Genomic DNA, 17,529 nt, shown 5'->3' with positions numbered 1-17,529 from the left:
ATCAAAGCACAGGTGTTTCAATCAAGAAGAATCCATAACAATTTACATAATATTACAGCACAAATTATCAAAATAAAACAATCAATATATCCAAAAAAGAAACACTTAATGATCAAAACACATAGACCCCCACCAAAAAGAATCATTAACAATTCACCTTATACTGAAGCAAGAACATGTACTAAACCACCCTATAACCCAAATTGTTGTTGCATAGTTGTTCATGTGACAATGCATACTTTAGTAGACATGTAGCCACCAGCCACCAATTTGCAACCTAAATGGGTCCCCCCTTCAAATTTCATATGCATGAATTCATATTGCTTTGCTGTGTTAGACTAGAGAATGACTAAAATAAAAAAAAAATAAAAATAAAAAAGGAAAGGGAAAGGGAAAGGGAAAGGGAAATGGATGCAGGATATAGACAAGGAAAAACTACTTCACACAGCAACACCACACACCCCACACCCCACCCGCCGGCAACCAAAACCGGTTGGACGGCCTCAGTAGACGGGCGATGAAACTTCGACGGCGGCGAGCGGGACATCGTGGTGGAGACGCGGGGAGCAATTCGGCAAGGGCAAATCTGGCGTGGGCGGACCGTGACGGCGAGAGCAACGGCCGGCGATGGCGACGATGCCGCAGTAGTGAGCGAGGGTGTGCTCGGTAGTCTCTGGATGGCTAGGAAGCGAAAATTGTCAAACTCCAACTATGCAACCCAACCCTAATTGTGGAATACAATAACAATGAGGGAAAAAAATTACCCCCACCGGTTCGCAATAAAACCCCCCATAACCCAAAACTACCCCTCAAATAAATAATCCACCGAATTATCTGGCCTAAAAAATGAGTATTTTAACCAAAAAAAAACTCTTTTAATCTACACCGTTGATCTCACTATTTATAAGGCCAAGAACGGTGTACATGGACTCATATAATAAAAAGGACTCATTTGAACAGTAGTATATATATATATATATATATATTTATTCAAATGTGGCGGCGAGCTTCGGTGCGGTTATGCGTCATAATCTGCACCGTCCAATTTCATTAATCGTACTGAAATTCGCGTATGTTTAAGTGGGTTATTATGGTAATTTTAGTATTTATATTGCATGCATTGGAATGGTGCATTTTAGTACATAGTGTGGTGTGTTTGAATACATGTTGTGGTGCGTTTTATTACGTATGTTGGTGCATTAACTGTATTGTGGAATGGTGTGTTTTAATCTATCCGTTGGTGTATTTTCATACGTAGAATGGTGTGTAACTGTGTTGTGGAATGGTGTGTTTTAATACATCGTCTAGTGCATTTTAATACGTTGAATGGTGTGTATTTTAACACATGTGTTTCTAATAAGTTTATTGTGGAATGGTGTGTTTTAATCCGTCCTCTGGTGCATTTTAATACATTGAATGATGTGTATTTTAACACATTTTCTAATAAGTGTAATAGTGCATGTTTATAATCTGAGGATGGGGATTTTCAATAAGTGGAATTGTGCATTTTAACACACGTTGTGGTGCATTTTAATACGTAGAATGGTGCATATTTTAAGCACATGTTTTCTAATATGTGTAAATAGTGTATGCTTATAACCTGACATGAGGCACGTTGTGGTACATTTTAATACGTAGAATGATGCGTTTTATTAAGTATATTGATGAATTTTAAGTGAATAGGTGCATTTGGTATATTGTGTGGAATTGTGTGTTTTATTGGTCCTCTGGTGCGTTTTAGTACGTAGAATGGTGTGTTTTGTAACATATATATATTGCGCGTTGATATGATCTAATGGCTGAAAATAGGCCGCACGGGCACACCTAAAGATGACTATATATATATATATATATATGAATGATGGATCACCATTTAAAAAAGTTGTCTTAACATCTATTTGATGGATTTCAAATTTGTATATAGAAGTCAAATTAAATAGTTGTCCTGACAACTGGTGCATAATTGTCAAAATAGTTAATGCATTCTTTTTTATAAAGCCCTAGCTACCAACTTTGCTTTGAACTTATTAATAGTTCTGTCAATTTACAGCCGATTGTTTTGAAACCAGGTTAAAGATCTGCGAACTTCTAAGAGCATCCACATGTGTTGGGTTTTTACGCAATTTTTAAAGAAGCCATGTAGGAGAGAGACAAAATTGGGAGAGAAAAGGAAAAGGAAAAAAAAAAAAAAAAGCTTCTGACAATTTAGAATAAATAAATAAAAACAAAAACTCATGTTTCAGTCAAAGTGGCCGCCAACTGGCACGCCCCTAGCGAGTGCGAGGTGCGCTCCAGAGGTGCGAAATGTGTTTTGTTTTCTTTCTCCTGCAAAATTCATGTATTTGTAAGAGAAAAGTTTCTCCAAAAACCAGCTGCCCCATCAGTTTTTTTCTTGCAAAGCTAATTTTTTCTCTGCAAAAAAAACTCAACAAAAATTACAAGTGTAGATGCTCTAAGTATTATTACTCACAATAGATTTCATATCCTCTTCTGTCACTTCTTGTGAGAAAATCCAACTCAATGTGCTGCGTAATTGCAGCTTGCTTTAGGTGTGAGTGTCTAGTACCCTCTACTAGAGTACTAGGTGCATAATGAAGTTAGATACAAATGTTTTTTCTTTTCTAACACTTTTACTTCTTCTTAGAGTATCTCCATTAGTAATTTTTAGGTGATTTTTTATGGACCCAAGCATGATGGGGAAGAGAAAGAAAAAAAAAAAGAGAAATTTAACATTTTCATGTAAAGTATAATTTTTTGTGAATCCCATTAAAATATTAAAAAAATTAAAAAGTAACAAATTTGATGTGCAGGCACATAGTAGCGCGGCCAATATTGATTTGGCAACATAAAAATCACCAAAAAAAAACCCTAGACTAATGTGGTTACTTTTAGGGCAAACCCATTAGTATTAATTTTTTTCAAAAAATTTTAGGAGCCATGTAAGAGGGAGAAAAAAAGGGGAAAAGAAAACGAAAATTTAGAAAAACAAATTTGTTAGGTTACGTGCCCAGCTAGCACGTGTAGCACATGCGCATACTGGGCACGACAGGTGCAATCAATGCCATTTTAACAATCCAAAAAACTTATTTAACATGGAAGGGAAATTTTGTCACTTTTAAAATGATTTTGGTGGTAAATGTGAATATATAAATAATTCAAGGAAAAAAAAAAACGAAGCATATAATTCAGGAAGAAAAACTGTCATTTTTCCTATATATAATGTACATCAAATGCTATAAACTTCAACATTCCACTACTACTATGTTTCGACAAGTAAAATTGTGAGAAAGTAATTACCTCACAATTAATAATTTTATCCATCATCCAACATTAGATGTGATTATTTATAAACTTAACTCTAAATAATCATACAAACGTTAGATCATATGCACATAAACTATGAATATTAGTTTCTCTATAAATTTTCCAAACAATTCATCCAAATTTTTCCTCCTCTCATCATACTTGAGAGATGAACGCGTATGCTGAACTAGCAACAGCACCTTTGTTGTGGTGTTCTCTTGCGTGAACTTGCTTCTTGATCCCTGATGAACCACCTTTGGCTCTGCGGTGGCGGCTGTCTTTGTGAACGTGATGAAGGTAATAGCGGTAATCAGCTTCGCCAGATGGATGGCGAGTAGTTGTTCCTCTTTGGTGCTTATGATGATGATGATGATGATGTCTTGTTTCATGGTGCTTATGGTGGTGTTTCTTTAAGTGAAGTTTTAACTGATGAGGATTGGAATGGTGCTTCAATGAACTCCTGCGCCCTTCAGGGACTGAAAAGTGATCTTCCCACCAGTCATATATAGGATCAAATATCCCTTTCTGATGCAAAAGCCAAACAAGCACAATCACTGCATTTCAGAAAATGCAAATTGGATTCAGAATGTATAGATAGAGTTAATTTCAGAGTTAATGTCATCTAAGGTAGTCTAAGTATAAGTAGTTTTGCCACGTTTAATCCTAAATTTTCAAGTTAACCACACGCGACCCTTCAACTTTCAAATTTTAATTAACTTAGATCCTTCAACTTTCGCCAAAGACTTTGTTGTCTAGTGGCACCCAGTGTCCTGGTTTACACTCCTACATGGATGATGGGAGTGGGTTCGAGCCTTAGTGGAGGCAACTGTTGACTCTTTGTGCTTTAGTAGGTTGAGAAAGTAACTACCAATACTACATTGTAACAGAGTCAGTAGTACTCAATTTCAAATTTTAACCAAAGGTGGTCCCTGAAAGTTGAAGGACCATGACTAGTTTTTTTTTTTTTTTTTTTTGAAAACAGGACCATGACTAGTTAAAATTTGAAAGTTGAAGAACTAAGGAGGTTGAAGCACAACGAGTGATCAACTTGAAAGTTTAGAACTAAATGTGGCAAAACCACTATACTCGAAGGACCCCATATGGCATTAACTCATTAATTCCAGAAATGGTCCATTGACTATTGATATTTACTAATTTTTATTCTCGACTTTCAATTGGATCATAAATGGTCACTTGGCTATTGACATTTATCAATTTTCATCATCAACTTTTAACTTGATCATAAATGGACAATTGACTATTGATTTTGTTCCAGATTTGATCTTATAAAATATCCATATAGGTGAACTGGAATGGAGAAACAGTGTGGGTTTGTGATGAATTGGGAGGAATCTGTGTTTCTTACTTGCATTTTCTACAATGGCATGTTGAAACATCATGGAGCAAAATCAGGAATGTTTCAATAATGTTAAAATAATAATCTAGAGCAATGTGTATCCTAGAGCAATGTGCAGTCTTGAGCATTGTGCTATTCCTAGAGGAGTGTGATAGTCTTGAGCAGTGTGTAGCTCATGACTATATATATGTGTGTGTATCAGTGTATGGTGTATGTAGTATGCAGTGAAGTAATATACAGAAATATAAGAATTATAACCATTTCTCCACAAAAAAAAAAAAAATGTTATAATTGTCTTCCTTGAGTAGTGTGAACTAAGCCTTGGGAGCTGAAATGAACATACTGTAGCCTTGGGAGCTGAAAAGATTATTGGGTAGCTTTGTAGGTTTACTATTTGAGCATCTTTTATGTGTATATATATTGTGTAATCTTCTTTCAGTAAAATACATGAAGTAAGATAGTTAATATATCTTCAGCCATTTCTCTCTTCTTGATTCTTCATCTTGCTTCCTCCTAACTGGCAGGTGGTGTTATTCTCCACCCGCCAGGCCTATGATTCTTACAAACTTAACATGGTATCAGAGCCTAAGATTCTAGGCTATTTTCATCCTTTCCATTTCTGGAAAAAAAAAAAAAAAACACACCATTTTTTCCGGCGATACGCGGCTGCCCATTTCGTTCCGACTCACTTCCGGCTAGTGTGTGAAGAAACTACCACCACAACCTTACTCGGAACCTCGTCGCGAGCCGACGCCTGAAATCCGGTGGCCATCATCCTCTGCACGCGCCCCCACGCGCCGCCGCACTCCGCCGGAAGTCTCCACTCTTTACCGGCCATATCTCTCTCCTCCGATCTCCGTTCAAGGTGTTGTTGCCCCCAGTAGATTCGCCTTGATGAGACGCACCTGGGAGTATATTCAGATTTCCAGTCTTCGCCGGTCATGCCGGTCAACTGCCGGTCAACGGCCAGTCAACGGCGGTCAACCGTCTGAAAAATTCCGGCGACTGTGGTATTAAATTCACCCGTGCTTCCAGTATATGATGCTATCATACTTGGCCTCTATTTCTAGCTTTTCACCTTGAAACCACATCTTTTTTCTCCTTGGGATATCATGATAACATGGTGTTTAGTATCTATTTTTAGCTTTTCAACTTGGCTTCTATTTCTAGTTTTTCGTGTTGAACTACCACATCTTTTACCTCTTTTCCTACTAGTGTCATGTATTTGTTTAGTTCACACAACATCTCCCTCCATTATAGCATCACATGATGTCCCAAACTGCAGTAATACTATGGGCAGTTTTCTGCAAAATTGCTGCAATTTTCTTGGCAACCATTGATGCCTATAGGTGAAATTTGAAGGTTTTTGGGTTTATTGCTGAACTTCTTTGGTTCTTCCCATGGTGTTCACTATTTTTGGTATAACCGTGCTATTTCTTTATCTCCGGTATGCCTTATCCCATGGATGTTAAGTTTCAGCACTACTATAAAGGCCTTTGATTATTTTCCATGTTTCAAGTAAGGTGGAGTGTGACTATCTACTATCAATGTGCTATCTTCAACTCTGTGTTATTTTCCTTTGCTCTGTTTTGGGTTTATCTTCATTTCTATAGGCTTTGCTTCATCCTTTGCTCCCTTTCACCTCCGCTGCTCTCGATGAAGATTGTTGTTGGCAAGTCATAGAGTGCTTATGTTGCTGTGAGGGTGTTCGTGTTAATCTTTACCCTTGGAGCCATCATTCCCAAGGATGTTCGTGACAAGCTTTGCCCTTGATGCATTTCCAAGGGTTGTGTATAGCATTGTCTCTCCGAAGCCATCCAGCGTTGTTATCCTCTAGCTGCTTGTAATCTTCATTTGTAATTTAGAGTGGAGTTTATGTTTGACTTCAAGCTTGGAACTTCTAGATGTTCCAGCTTGAGGGGGAGTGTTAGAATTGTCTTCCTTGAGCAGTGTGAACTAAGCCTTGGGAGCTGAAATGAACATACTATAGCCTTGGGAGCTGAAAAGATTATTGGGTAGCTTTGTAGGTTTACTATTTGAGCATCTTTTATGTGTATATATATTGTGTAATCTTCTTTCAGTAAAATGCATGAAGTAAGATAGTTAATATATCTTCAGCCATTTCTCTCTTCTTGATTCTTCATCTTGCTTCCTCCTAACTGGCGGGTGATGTTATTCTCCACCCGCCAGGCCTATGATTCTTACAAACTCAGCAGAAAACATAAAATTTAAGGGTAATAATGTAAAGATTAGCTACAAGAATTGTCTCTTCAGATTTGTATATTTAAAGGTGATGAAACAAATAATATAATCACCTCAAATTTGTTACATCCTTACCTATAAATTCAAGGCTTACTAAACTAATATTTAATTGAAGGACCAAATCTGGAACAAAATCAATAGTCAAGACCATTTATTATTGAATTAAAAGTCGAGGACTAAAATTGATAAAGATCAATAGTAAAGAGACAATTTTATTGTCCAACTGAAAGTCGAGAATAAAAATTAATAATTGTCAATAGTCGAGAGAAATTAACTCTTCTTTTCTGGGGAAGGACAACAAGTAGAGTGAATAAGCAACTTACGAGTTGGAAAGATTGCCGCAAATAGAGCAACCAAAACTATCCAATTCATACAAATGTACTGCACATGACAGCCCACATCAAAAATCCCAGAGCAGTTCCTTCTGCCCAGGCAAGAATCAGATTAAAGAGTAAAAACTTGCCTAATCATATCCATTAATTCAAATAATTTCTCTTCGTCAATCCTTGGAAACTATCATGAACACAAGGTACGTACCTGCAGCTTTCTCCTGTGAGAAAATCCACCAAACCTTCCCACAACTTGTTCCACAATTCTTCGATTGTTTCAAAGAAACCATGAATGCTACTCTTGGGAGGTTGGAATGGAATCTGTGATCCATTATCAAAAACAGTAGCAGTTGTTGTGAATTGGCACTCTGCTCGATCAACTTCACCAAAATCAGAGTCTTTCAGTATTGCTGCAAACAAGTGTAATCAGCATCGAGAACTCAATGGTTTAATAAACAAAACTCCTTCACTAATGTATAGTACGTGTACCAGAACAGAAATAATTCGCAGCTTGATCACTTGATGGGTTCAACTTGAATGCTCGAGTAACAAGTTCGTTTGGCTTCATTATGTAAAATTGTTCCTGAAAACAATGAAATATGTAAAATTATACTTTTATTGTTCCATGTACATCATAGACTCGTGGTTTGCTTAAGGATAAAAACTTCCATTCATATAATGAAACGAAACTGCAACCTCCATTAGGCTGATACCACCTGAGCAATCAAACTGCAATAAAATAAAATAAAGAGAATATTAAACAGTTCAATTGCAAAAGATTCACAAATCACAATACAAATATGGTCTATACATTTTGGTAGCGTTAAAGCTTAAATTGATGTCTGATGGAAGGCAATACCAAAATCTCTAAATAGAAGAAGATACTTAAACTACTTGTTTACCGTCAGGCTGTAGGATGCTTCTACTTCACCAATATTTTTAGTTGTGATTTTTGCTGTCCCTAATTGAGTAAGTGCTTCAAAAGTCAGAGCAATAATGTCCACAATTTTTCCGGGGCTCCTGAAGAAAGAACGTACAGAAGAGAAGCCCTAATGTAGTTCAAAGTAAACTGCAATTTATGACAATATTCTTCTTTACACGCAACTAACCTTTGATAGACATATTCTATATCATCTGCACTCAGTTCTATTAAGAGATTGGTATTCAGAACTTCAGTGATTCCTATGGAAAATGCACGATTTCCAGCATTCTGTAACACACATAATTATTAAAATGCAATAGAAATAAATTATTTTAACTATAAAATCAAATGTTCTGAATCATAACTGGATGTTGGTTGATCCTCTCAAACCTTCCTTGCACACAATACAGTGGTACCTGGTTTCTGGCGATTCGGTTCTGATCTGCCTGATAGATGCAATAGATTGCTCTAAGATAAAAGGACTTGGAGGGAGGGGTTGTTGCTTCCCAACATTCTTGGATGTTAGTCTCACATTAAAAAAAAAAAAAAAAAAAGAGAGAGAGAGAGAGAATATATGCATTTATAAGACCACGGGTTAGACTAGCTAATTTGGATTCAATCTTTTAGTGTGGTTTGACCCCTTTTTGGTCCAAGCTTTCGTTTCAGGGGAGGGTCCAATCCCAAGCCCGCTTGTTCGAATGACCTTGGCCCAATCTTATATTACAACATTGGACAAACAAAATTACTTACATCCCAAAAGTTCCATAGTTGATTATGCAGGCAACTCCAAAATGGTGCTGAGCAAAAATCAGGCTGTGAATTGAAGGCATCAAAACCAACACCTATTTTGTTACACTCAAGACCATCTAGCGTAAACCTAACTCGTTCAAGCAGCATCCACATGGAGAAATTGCTGCCCAGATTTTGTGGTTGACCTGCACCACCCTTTAACAACGGGAAGTTTGCAGCAAGAACAAGATTAACAACAAATATATACAAGAACCACAACAGAAAAAAATAAATAAATAAAATCGTTCCAATTATAAAGAGGAGATTGTGATCACAATAGCAACAAAGAAGATGAATTGAACAGGAGACTCCCCAAATGTAGAAACTTTCTAATATAAGAAATCCATAATTGTGATCTGTTATGGAATATAGATATAATATATGGAATCTCTATAGATTAGACAATCTTTATAGATTTAGGTAGGTAGGCATATGGAGACTTAGTTTCCAATTCCTATTAGGATAGATTTGGTATCTAGTTTAGTATATATAGAGGCATAGAGAACAATTTTGGTATCTAGTTTAGTATATATAGAGGCATAGAGAACAATCTATTGTACTCTTTCATTATAATATATTTATATATTCAAATATTCTATTATTCTCTGGTTTTCTCACATACTTTGCTTCCGCCTAACTGGCGGATGGTTGTTATTTTTCACCCGCTAGGCCTTTTAATCCCTCGATTTCAATTTGGTATTAGAGCCTAAACCCTAAAACAAACCCTAGACAAAACCCTAGTTGTTCCGCCACGCGCCGCCACCGTCGCCAAGAGTCTCTTCGATTTTCCAGCCAGATCTCTCTCCTCCGATCTCCGATCAAGACGCCGCTGCCACCATTGGTTTCGTATCGACGAGATGCTCCTGACTGTGTTTTCAGATCCTTCTTTGGTCGCCAGTCAACGCTGGTCAACGGCCACTCAACACTGGTCAACAGTCAACCGCCGGTCAAACTTGTCGGCCAACAATCTGCAATCCGGTCAACAATCTGCAATTTCCGGCGACTGTGGACAGTTTCGTAAATGCACGACCCGCTGCTTCCCAAATATGATGCTATCATACTCGGTCTCTATTTCTAGCTTTTCGTGTTGAACTACCACATCTTTTACCTTGTTTCCTGCCAGTGTCATGTTATTGTTTGTTTTATTTTGTAAGTTTGTTATAATTTGAGAGTTGTAAGTTGTTATTTAGCTCGGGTGTTGTTGTCGGTCATATGATTAGTCTTATATTTAGAGGGCATGAGTTGAGTCAGTGTAGCTTGTTCATTCTGAAGAAACAGGGGTGCTGCAGGATGGACAGCACGGTTGCCAGGAGGGGTACGGACCTGGCATGTATGCCCGTGGCAATTATGGAATGTCGACGGTTGAAGAATAATGGTCCGGGATGAATCAGGTATGCCCGTGGCATTATGGAATGCCAACGGATGAAGAAGAATGGTTCGGGACGAACCAGGTATGCCAGAATGAACAAGTGATTCAAGACTTGGGTATTCGTCTCAAAGAATATGCCTCTAGATGTAATGTCCTATGACTCATGTGATATGTGTGTAACAAGTTGGGTATGATTAGTATCTATGCTCCAACTTGAGAGGGAGTGTTATGGAATATAGATATAATATATGGAATCTCTATAGATTAGGTCGTCTTTAGAGATTTAGGTAGGTAGGCATATGGAGACTTAGTTTCCAATTCCTATTAGGATAGATTTGGTATCTAGTTTAGTATATATAGAGGCATAGAGAACAATCTATTGTACTCTTTCATTATAATATATTTATATATTCAAATATTCTATTATTCTCTGGTTTTCTCACATACTTTGCTTCCGCCTAACTGGCGGATGGTTGTTATTTTTCACCTGCTAGGCCTTTTAATCCCTCGATTTCAACATGGTCATAGAACATTGGACAAAATCTGCAGGTAAAGTGGTGCTGCAAAAGTTACTGAGATTGATGAGAAGAAGCAATACCTGTCTAGGGATAACAAGGTAGTAATCCTCAAAAGATGGAATATCTGTATACCCAACATAGTCTCCAACAAGATTTACTCGTAAAAAATTATCATTGGATGCAGCAGTCCTATTACCAGGACCGACAGTCACTTCCTGATTCAAGAAAAAGAGGGGGGAATGAATAAGGTCATGAATGCAACCTAGATCATAGTCCATTGCTGAAAACATTATTAATTTCATCAATTTTAAGTTGGGATGGCTATAATCCTAGGATGATCAATTCAAAGTATTCAAGGCATCAAAGATCAATCCTCTTTCCTCTTCTTCACTTCTCATGCTGTCTTATTTTGATAATTATTAATACTTTTAACAAATGCTAAGAACCGAAGCTTCAAAATTGCCAAGGATGAAAATAAAAACATTACAAATACCAGGAAATTCAAGCAAAACTATAAATCAAGTACAGTGAAGATTTTCAGAAGATTCAGATTACATACTGATACTTGGGATCTCGTCTTGACTTCAATTCTAATACTAAATCCAACTGAGCGATGCCCAATGCCAAACACATGGAACCTAAGTGTAAAAAGAAAATTATGCAAAACATTCGGCTTTCATTTATTTGCTTATATGTAAGCTTATATATATGAATTACTGCACCACATATATAAAACAATATTGGGAGGCAGAACTTGATGCTAAAAAGAAAAGGCAATGATTAAGTGATTAACATTAAATGCAAACAAAGAATCTCATCTGATTGAAGTAGACCTTTTGCATACAAAATATGTATTACGGAGTATTAATTTATTATATACAGCCATCTGCACACAAAATATATAAGCTAAGATTAATGAAATGCAATTCTAAAGGCCTTACCAATCACCTGGAAACCGAAGACAATGAGCAGTGTTTGCCTTCCCTTTTGTCATCTTGTCAACTAATTCACCAAAAATATAAAACAAGTCAATGAACTGTTGTACAAGTACAACCATAGGATGCAATCTGTTTGCAAAGATCAATGATGTTAGAAGAATTGAAATCCTAAACATACAAAAGTTTCCACATGAAGAAGGAATCCTACGCTGGCCACCACAAGGGCAACAAATAGGCTGTAAAGACAGTATTGAAGAAGAACAAGATAAATTTGTATGAGAATTCAAGGAAGCTACACTTTGATACAGAATTTAGTAAAAGAGCCTTCTACCAGCATTACTAGATGATGTAATTATGTAACAATCCCAGAAGATGGTGCAACCAGCAAGAACTCAGATTAGGAATATGATTCCCAATAATCGTCTTTACAGAATACTGTTTTCTATCTCAAGTAAGTGTAACTTTATGCTTGTTTATGTGACAATCACATTGAAATATTTTCAATGTGATTATACAGTGCAGCAATTACACTTAAAATGGTAAGTTTTTAGACATTTTTCATTTGCAGATGAACAATAGTAAGAAATCTTCATCTACCTGAGTGTGGTCAATAACATTCCCATTCTCGTCTCTCAACCTATGTAGATCAAGAAATTATATACAGTAGGGAAAGAATAAGAATTTTAGACTAAAAAAAATAAGAAAACAATTTGTAGTTTTCAGAACTATTTGATGGGGCATCACCCAAAGAAGTATGTTTATACCATCAATAAACAGAACTTGCCTTTCACATATCCGGACAACATTTGAACCGGCATTACGCTTACACTTTCTTGTCTTAACATACAACTCTTCTGGTTTGTAAGCAACATCCTGGATGAAAAGTTTAGTTTCCTTTAAAGTGTTAAGACTTAGAATAGGACTGATTAACAACTTCAAACACAAGAGAAGCAAAACCTAACATACTCTTATGTATGTCAATTCATACAAAGCATAGGCAGATGATTTTTGGACAGTAATCACTGGCGGAGACCGAAGGGTTCGCATGTTCGTCGCATCCTCTTCCACTTCTACTATCTCCGCCACCATTGAAGCCTCGTTTCCGCTCTGCCCCAGTTGCCAAAAACAGAAGAAACTCAAAAATTACATCTGGAGATGAGTATGTACGCGTGTATATATAGCGGAAGAGATTCCATACGGATTCGCTCGGAACGGCTAAGTCGATGACAATCTTGTTGGTGCAATTGAGTTGTTGGTTAGAATCAGAGGCTTTCTCGCATTTTTGAAGCTTCGATTTAGAGATGATTTGAATTGAGTAAACAGATTGCATAGAGAGATAAAATGCAAAGAAGATTGCTAGAGCCAGTGGCTTCATTGTGTAGTCAAAGCATCACAGTTTCTTCCCTATGAAGACAAAAAATCTAAAGTATTAGTGCCCACACCAAACAATCAAAGCAAAACTATTCCAAGACAATAGTCATCAATGCCGATACCACAACACAGATTTCACTTCTTTTTCAGCATACTTGAGAAACATCTTTAAGTTGTGCACATTTGATGAGTAAAAATCGATATTGGTGGAGAAAAACATACTTAAGGCACACTATGTTATGACCACTGAATTGTATGGTTATATACATATATATAACAGCAAAACCAGTGATATCTCTGATGATGAGAAGAATCAGTCATATTACATAAAATACCTACCAATCAAAGCATAAAATGTCCCTTTTAATAGATTTAAACTTTTAATGGATACAGCAGAGTGGCAGTATACACTATTTTAACAAGGTTTTATACACTGACAGTATATACAAGCACAAATTTATACAAACAGAGTTTTATACACTGTTCAATATCAATAATCAAACAGTATTTTCACAAGGTGAAGATGTTATGCCGGGAGATCTCAGAGTTGGATCCAGAAGCACCGATAAAAGATACGAGGATGAAACGAATCATTGTCCATGGTCTGCGGCCTGAGTTTAGAGGCTTTGTTGCTGCGGTACAAGGGTGGCAAGAGCAGCCATCGCTTGTCGAGTTTGAGAATTTGCTTGCTAATCAAGAGTCACTAGCTAAGCAAATGGGAAGAGTCTCGCTGAAAAAAGAAGAGGAGGCACTCTATGTTAAGAAAGATAGACGGAACACAAAGCAACATTCTTCTAGTGGATCCAACAGAAATGATGACGAGACCAGAGGTCATCGAATGGAATGAATAATCGCGGGAATGGAAGTTCAAAAAACCAAAGTCGCGGCAAGAGGTTCAATGGACAATGTTTTGTTTGCAACAAGAAGGGGCATATGGCAAAAGATTGTTGGCATAGGAAGAAGGTCGTGGATAGTAATGCTGCCACTTCCAAGAAGGATGAAGAAGAATGGGATGCTGAGGTGTCCTTTGTTTCAAATAAAAGTGAACAAGCTTTAACAGCAACAACACTCAAGCAAGTTGACTATGGAAATGATTGGATTGTTGATTCAGGATGCTCCAATCATATGACGGGTGATGCGGAAAAATCCTATCTATAATAAAGCAAAATCCTTTGGTGAAATTTTCCCGCCCAAGATATGGCCAAAAACGCTGTCGTGTAGAATAGATAATCAAAAGTTGTTTCCAGCAGAAAAGAAAAAATAGTTATTAAATTCATATTAAATGCTGTTTACATTAAGTTGCGGATTCTAAGGAGGCTTAGTTTTCATATTAAATGCTGTTTACATTAAGTTTCAAATTCTGAGGAAGCTTAGCCTTCATAATAAATGCTGTTTACATTAAGTTACAGATTCTGAGGAGGCTTAGCCGAAATAATTCACGGCTAACTAAATACCATATTCATTTCCCAAACAAAAAATCCATGGATAATCCAACCTGCAATAATAATAGTACAACCTTATATCATAACCGTTGCAACCTTCCATTACAAATTAGATTTAATTTGAATCTAATTGAACACAACATTTATGAAACATTATGATGGTTTTCATACTTCCAAGACATATGCTGATCTTTTCGTTATTCAATAACAGACTTTAATAACTTCAAAATCTATATAAACATTCCTTGCCAGATTACATAATCCATTCTGCATCACCCGTGAATCACCTTTGTATAGAAGAAATTAGTTCTCTACACTAATAGCAGGCAAGATTTTTTTGTTTTATAATGCCTGATCCATGATGATGAGGTAAATTTGTCATTTTTTTAATCTTTAATTTTAGCTGTTAGAAGTTATATGTATTTTTATTTATCTAGAAGAAATAAATTCTGTTTCAAACATGATATATGAGACCCGCAAATAATTCTTATGTAAAATGCTGTTTTGCCAACTACAGAACCGCCAGCTATTATAAAATGTATATGTGCTGTTTTGCAATTACAGGACAGTTGAATGAAAATGTAAGTGATTTTGAAAACAAAAATCATTTCGGAATATAATAGCAGGTAAGCCTTCCAACAGAATTGCTATACTCACAAGCCAAATTCAATTTTAAGCTTTTTTAACTGAATCTGTTTATGATGTCAAATTGATTATTAAAAAAAAAAAAGCAATATACAATGGACAAAATTGCTGAAAATTTTGATTATAAAAAGCAAAATTATACAGTAGGGTTTAGGATAAAATCCATATGCAGGATTAAATCTTCATTTTCTCTTTTTTATGCAGTTTAAATTGCTGAAAATTTTGAATGGAGTATTACAATCAAAATACCTTACATTTGGACAATAAAATTTGACAAATCTTAACAGTAGAAGTATTTAAATATTTTCTGAACAGACTTTTTTTTCAGTATGAATGGAGTATTTCTAGCAAAATATCATAAAAACTCAATAGGGAAAATCAATGGATGACTCATGAATGTTACAATTTTTTAATGCATTTGTATTGTGAGTTTACGAACCAAAAAGATTAGTAATGTACCCGTGCATCGCACGGGAAAATCAATGGATGACTCATGAATGCTCGTGGTGTAACATTTCCATTAAGGGAAATTAATGGTGCAAGTAATGATGGCTTTCAAATAGTCATTATGTGGTTCCAAGTAACGGAAACCGTTACAATTACCTATATTGATGGTTCTATAGGTATATAAGCCAGAGGTCCCCCACTGCTCAGGTTACTACTTTTTACACCATCTATACTAAGTCCTGAGAGCAAGTGGGAGACATACTATACAGAAACTCTGCAGAAATACACACAATCAAAGGCATTTACAAGGCAATCTAAAGGACACTATGGCTGGAGGTTAGTACAGTTATATGGTTATATTCTTACATTTGGTATCAGAGCATGTTAATCTCTGCCTAGTTGTCTATATTGCATGATTTGTATTTTTACAGAATATAATATGTAATATACTTTTCTGGAAAATCTATATTACATGACTGTATGTGAGTATGTATTCTGTTCAATTTTATTGATATTGCAATATGGTGTATGAATGCATATAAATGTGTAATTCGGAGATATATGAACTGTGATATTCTATATACTGTGCAATAGTTTTGCATTTGAAGGTTATATATACAAATTTCTTCCGCATTTTTTTTTGTATATATATATATTCAGTTTTCTTTAAAAAAAAAAAAAAAAAAAAAAAAAAGAGGCATATGGATTTGGGGTTCCGGCCGGCAACCGTTCGTATGGTCGCCGGAGTACCCCTTTCCGGCGACCTCGACCGCCGTTGGGCGGCGGTCGTCGGTGCGCCTCTTACTCTGGCTATATCACCGCCATGGGGCGGTGAAACCTTTATAAAAAAATAAAAAAAAATTTAAACCTGTTGGATCGGCGGACGGGCTGCGCTATTTTCTCGTCAATCCGGCGGAGAGTCGGCGGTCTCCGGCCACGCCGGTGACGGACGCGGGAGGCCTCGCGGCGGCGCTGGTCCTTCGTCCGGGTGGAGAGCGGCGGCGAGATCGGGGTTCCCTGCCTCGATCGCTGCTATCTCTCTCTCTCTCTGTTGCTTGGCGCGATTTGATGGCGGCGGCCCACTGGAGACTGCGGAAGGATGGCGGCGGCGGCGGCGCTTGGTGGGAGCGGCGGTTCTACGGCGGTTCTCGCGTTTATGTGCCGGCAATCTCTGTCTTTTGGTCTGCCATCCGTTGTCTAATCTGATCTCAGCAGCTAGGTTTTGTTTTGTCATTTGGCTGCTTAGGGAGTTGGGCCGGGTCTAGCACTTTGGGCCTGACCAACTTCATTTAATTAATAAGTTTTGGTTTTGGGCCTGTTTTGCCTTATTTTATTTGCTTATATGAATCATAGTTTATTATATGTTCAATACATATTTGTTCTATGTTTTTGGGTTTACTATTTGCTTTATAATTTTTATTCAACTTGCAATTTGATAAAGTCTTGAAAATTATATAGTTTTTCAAAGAATTTTTCATGTAAATTGCAAATTGAATTTAAATTTTTATTATGTTCATATTTATTGAATTGCTTATAATGTTTTGTGCAATTTCTTGTATAATATGAACTTTATGTTATTGTAATATGCGTTTTATGTCCATTAGCATAATATTTATTTTTTAATTATGCAATTTTATTTTATGCCTTAGAAAAGCATATTTAGGAATTAGTGAAATTCCTTAAGGTTATTGGACTTTAGCATATTACATAGTACATATAATTTAGTACAACTAAAGTAGTAACATGAGCAGTGGGGGACCTCTGGCTTATATACCTATAGAACCATCAATATAGGTAATTGTAACGGTTTCCGTTACTTGGAACCACATAATGACTA

At 36.6% G+C, this 17,529-nt stretch overlaps 1 protein-coding gene across 4 annotated transcripts; it reads right to left on the bottom strand.

Moving 5' to 3' along the window:
* Nucleotides 1–3,184: 3,184 nt before the first annotated feature.
* On the bottom strand, nt 3,185–16,878 carry LOC115996489 (protein HAPLESS 2). 4 transcript variants are annotated; one of them, XM_031235742.1, is made up of 18 exons: nt 16,561–16,878; nt 12,986–13,191; nt 12,754–12,894; nt 12,572–12,681; nt 12,385–12,424; nt 11,966–12,023; nt 11,791–11,851; nt 11,409–11,487; nt 10,930–11,064; nt 8,924–9,118; nt 8,539–8,619; nt 8,361–8,461; nt 8,154–8,271; nt 7,948–7,980; nt 7,741–7,834; nt 7,460–7,661; nt 7,246–7,346; nt 3,185–3,857 (listed from the first exon to the last, which is right to left on the bottom strand). In XM_031235742.1, exons 2-18 carry the CDS (start codon nt 13,160–13,162, stop codon nt 3,460–3,462), a joined length of 2,124 nt encoding a protein of 707 aa, XP_031091602.1. In that variant the 5' UTR covers nt 13,163–13,191; nt 16,561–16,878; the 3' UTR covers nt 3,185–3,459. The 4 variants fall into 4 exon arrangements, with proteins under 4 accessions (XP_031091602.1, XP_031091603.1, XP_031091605.1 ...); XM_031235743.1 differs by having other exon boundaries at nt 12,572–12,660; XM_031235744.1 differs by having other exon boundaries at nt 3,718–3,828.
* Between the last annotated feature and the right edge of the window lie 651 nt (nt 16,879–17,529).

Source organism: Ipomoea triloba, chromosome 11 (genome assembly GCF_003576645.1).
Source record: "Ipomoea triloba cultivar NCNSP0323 chromosome 11, ASM357664v1".
Lineage (NCBI taxonomy): Eukaryota > Viridiplantae > Streptophyta > Magnoliopsida > Solanales > Convolvulaceae > Ipomoea > Ipomoea triloba.
The sequence above is the reverse complement of the archived record's forward strand: the minus strand, read 5'-3'. Positions and strand labels throughout refer to the sequence as shown.

Bases quoted from the DNA above. Each gene is read 5' to 3' on its own strand.
- LOC115996489 (XM_031235742.1), bottom strand. From the start codon at position 13,162: ATGAAGCCACTGGCTCTAGCAATCTTCTTTGCATTTTATCTCTCTATG. The intron at 12,425-12,571 runs GCAAGTTCTGTT...TGATCTACATAG, and splicing joins GTTGTCCGGATATGTGAAAG to GTTGAGAGACGAGAATGGGA. The intron at 7,981-8,153 runs GTAAACAAGTAG...ATTTTATTGCAG, and splicing joins AAGCATCCTACAGCCTGACG to TTTGATTGCTCAGGTGGTAT.